Source organism: Mus caroli, chromosome 14, assembly GCF_900094665.2.
Source record: "Mus caroli chromosome 14, CAROLI_EIJ_v1.1, whole genome shotgun sequence".
In the NCBI taxonomy this organism is placed as follows: Eukaryota; Metazoa; Chordata; class Mammalia; order Rodentia; family Muridae; genus Mus; species Mus caroli.
In genome coordinates this window covers 39040955-39043653 of record NC_034583.1, presented here as the reverse complement: position 1 = coordinate 39043653, position 2699 = coordinate 39040955, and the positions used below count along the sequence as shown (strand labels likewise).

Below are 2699 nucleotides of genomic sequence, written 5' to 3'. Positions count from 1 at the left end.
ACCAGCATATTTGCTCCACCCTGCCTGCCCCAGCAAGGTCACCTGTTAGTTAGCTCATCTTTCTCAGGGCAACTAGACCACAGCATTTTTTTTTTTTTTTTTTTTTGCGAACACGCCCCCTTTTTCCGGGGAAAGTGAGGGAGAATCGGTGTTTCTATCTCGGAGGTTCCAGCTCCCCGGATTCTTGTCTTTTTGTAGACTCAGTTCTTCCCTTTATAAATCGAGGGGGTCTAACCAGAAGCTTGTCTTGTGTAACTGCGGGGGTTTAGGGGCCACCCAGGAGGGCGGGTCTCAGGGGCGGGGCGAGATCCATGACGCAAGAGGCTCCGGCCAATGAGAATATCTCGCGGCGCCGGCAGAGTCGCCCTGCCATAAAAGAGAGGCGCGGCGGGGCTTCCCAGCTGGCGCCTGCCCATAGTCTCCGAGAGTGTCCCTAGGTGCTGAGCCCCAGTCCGGGTGACGGCCACAGGTTACGGCCGCCGGCTAAGCTGAGCCGCAGCGCTTGTTAGCACCCCAGGGTGTCTCGGGAGCATTCGCGCCGGGTCCATGGAGAAGCCGCGGGGAGTCAGGTGCACCAATGGGTTCTCCGAGCGGGAGCTGCCGCGGCCCGGGGCCAGCCCGCCTGCCGACAAGTCCCGGCCGCCCGAGGCCAAGGGCGCACAGCCAACCGACGCCTGGAAGGCAGGGCGGCACCGCAGCGAGGAGGAAAACCAGGTGAACCTCCCCAAACTGGCGGCCGCTTACTCGTCCATTCTGCGCTCGCTGGGCGAGGACCCCCAGCGGCAGGGGCTGCTCAAGACGCCCTGGAGGGCGGCCACCGCCATGCAGTACTTCACCAAGGGATACCAGGAGACCATCTCAGGTCCGTGCGTGCGCCGGGGTGTGCTGGGCGCCGGGAGGCGGCTTCAGGAAGCGGGGGCAGCTCCGGGAACTTTCCCGAGTTGCTTCACTTTTGGCGCAGGGAGCCAAGTTGTCAGGTCCCGGTCCCAGCTGTGGCCCCAGAGCCTCCACCTGGCCGAGGCGAGGGTCCCTCCTGGGTCCTGTGGCTGGCACTCAGGGCTCTGGGGAGGGTGAATGCATAGCCACTGACTACACTGAACTCCGGGGCAGGAAGGGATGTGAGACCCTCTTACCCCAGCGCTCAGAACGCGATTAGGCACGTGCAGCATCCACCGTTCCCCTGCAAGGATCCCGTGGACACTTGTTGATGGGACGCGTCTTTCATCAGTCTGAGATCCAGCGCTTTTGGGTGAAGCCAGGTTTCCGTTACACCCCGTGAGCCTAGTAAAGTTAGTTACTTGTAATGGGGTGGGGAACTTCAGAGAACTGGAATTTGCATCCAACTACTCTAGCTTAGGACTTTACACCAAAATTTGGCACAATTCTGGATTCGGACTTACTAGCAGTTTGAGGTGTGGACTTTTCTTGAGCTAGTATCATTGCTGAAAGTCTTTAATGCTTGCTCCCTCAAAGAATAAAGGGACACTCCACCCCACCCCGCGCTGATACTCTGATGGTTGAAGTTCACTGGACCTGGGATTCCATGCTTTTGCCCTCCTAGCCCCCACCCCCACCCCCGCCGCCTAAAATCCGAAGTCTGAGCCTGCTGGCAGCAAGTCTTTTCCAGCCAGTGATGAGGCAGTTGCTGTGGGTACAGAGGCAGGGCGAAGAGGAAGTGGAAAGTAGGGCCTTGCTGCCTATTTGGTTAAGCAGTGTTGGCCTTTATAAAAGAGAAGCGCTGGTTCCTTTGGCTGAGTTCAAAGGCCTCATTTCCAGTTTACATCTGGGCATCTCTGTGACGTGTTTCTTTGCTTCCACCATTACGCATGGGGGAAAAACCAAAAAACCAAAAACCATACTGCTTTGAAAGGTAGTAATCCTGTCTGTTCCTGAAGGCATTGAGAGCATGGGGACCCGTCCTAGAAAGAACAATTATTTCTGCCAAACCTTCCTCGACCTCAAAGGAAGGGTGGGAGATCAGAGCCTGAGAAGGGTGGGGCCCCAAAGGAAACGAAACTATTTCCTAGTAATTCGAGGAAGTGGGCCCAGATCTAGTTCTGAGTCTGAGTTTCACCATTTTACACTTATTTGATGATGAAAGTTTGGATCTCAAAAGCAGAGTTTGAAAATGCAAAGACTGAAGAACAAATAGTCACTGAGATTTTTTTTTCTGAGAATTCAATATTTGGGAGTGTTAATGTGTTTGACTGTCCAGGGTGTAACCAGGAGGAGTGTCTTGACAGAGCCTTGTCCACTCTGCCTCTTTTAGACATAAAAGGTGGTCCTCACTGGCATCCTTCAGCTGAGCCCCTCCCTCCTGCCCATCTCATTACTCCCAGGGAGAGGAGCTTCTAGCCTGCTTTGAGAATGATTGTCACAGGCTTACTCAGGAGCTGAGATTCAGCTAAAGGAGTCTAAGGACTCCAAAGCACCCCCCCGACTCCAATTTATAGGAAGTCCATTGACCTAGAGACAGGATTTGTCTGTCAGCTGAGAAGACAGGGCTAGTGACAGCTTAATGGCTATGGGGTTTCCTTTTCTAGTGATAGAAATTAGACAGAGGTGATAGTTACATAGCATCGTAATTACTGTTGAACTGTATGCTTTACAAATGGTTAAGATGAAGAATTTTATAGATATTCTTTTTTTTATTAGGTATTTTTCTCATTTACATTTCCAATGCTATCCCAAAAGTCCCC

General features: G+C 53.4%; 1 protein-coding gene across 1 annotated transcript in view; it reads left to right on the top strand.

The window, feature by feature from the left end:
- Positions 1 to 389: 389 nt before the first annotated feature.
- The window catches only part of Gch1 (GTP cyclohydrolase 1), a 36297-nt gene continuing 33987 nt past the window's right edge, over positions 390 to 2699 (top strand). Inside the window, exon 1 of the mRNA XM_021182170.1 lies at positions 390 to 862. Coding sequence (XP_021037829.1) covers positions 547 to 862 — 316 coding nt within the window. The 5' untranslated portion in view covers positions 390 to 546. The remainder of the gene's footprint in view (positions 863 to 2699) is intronic.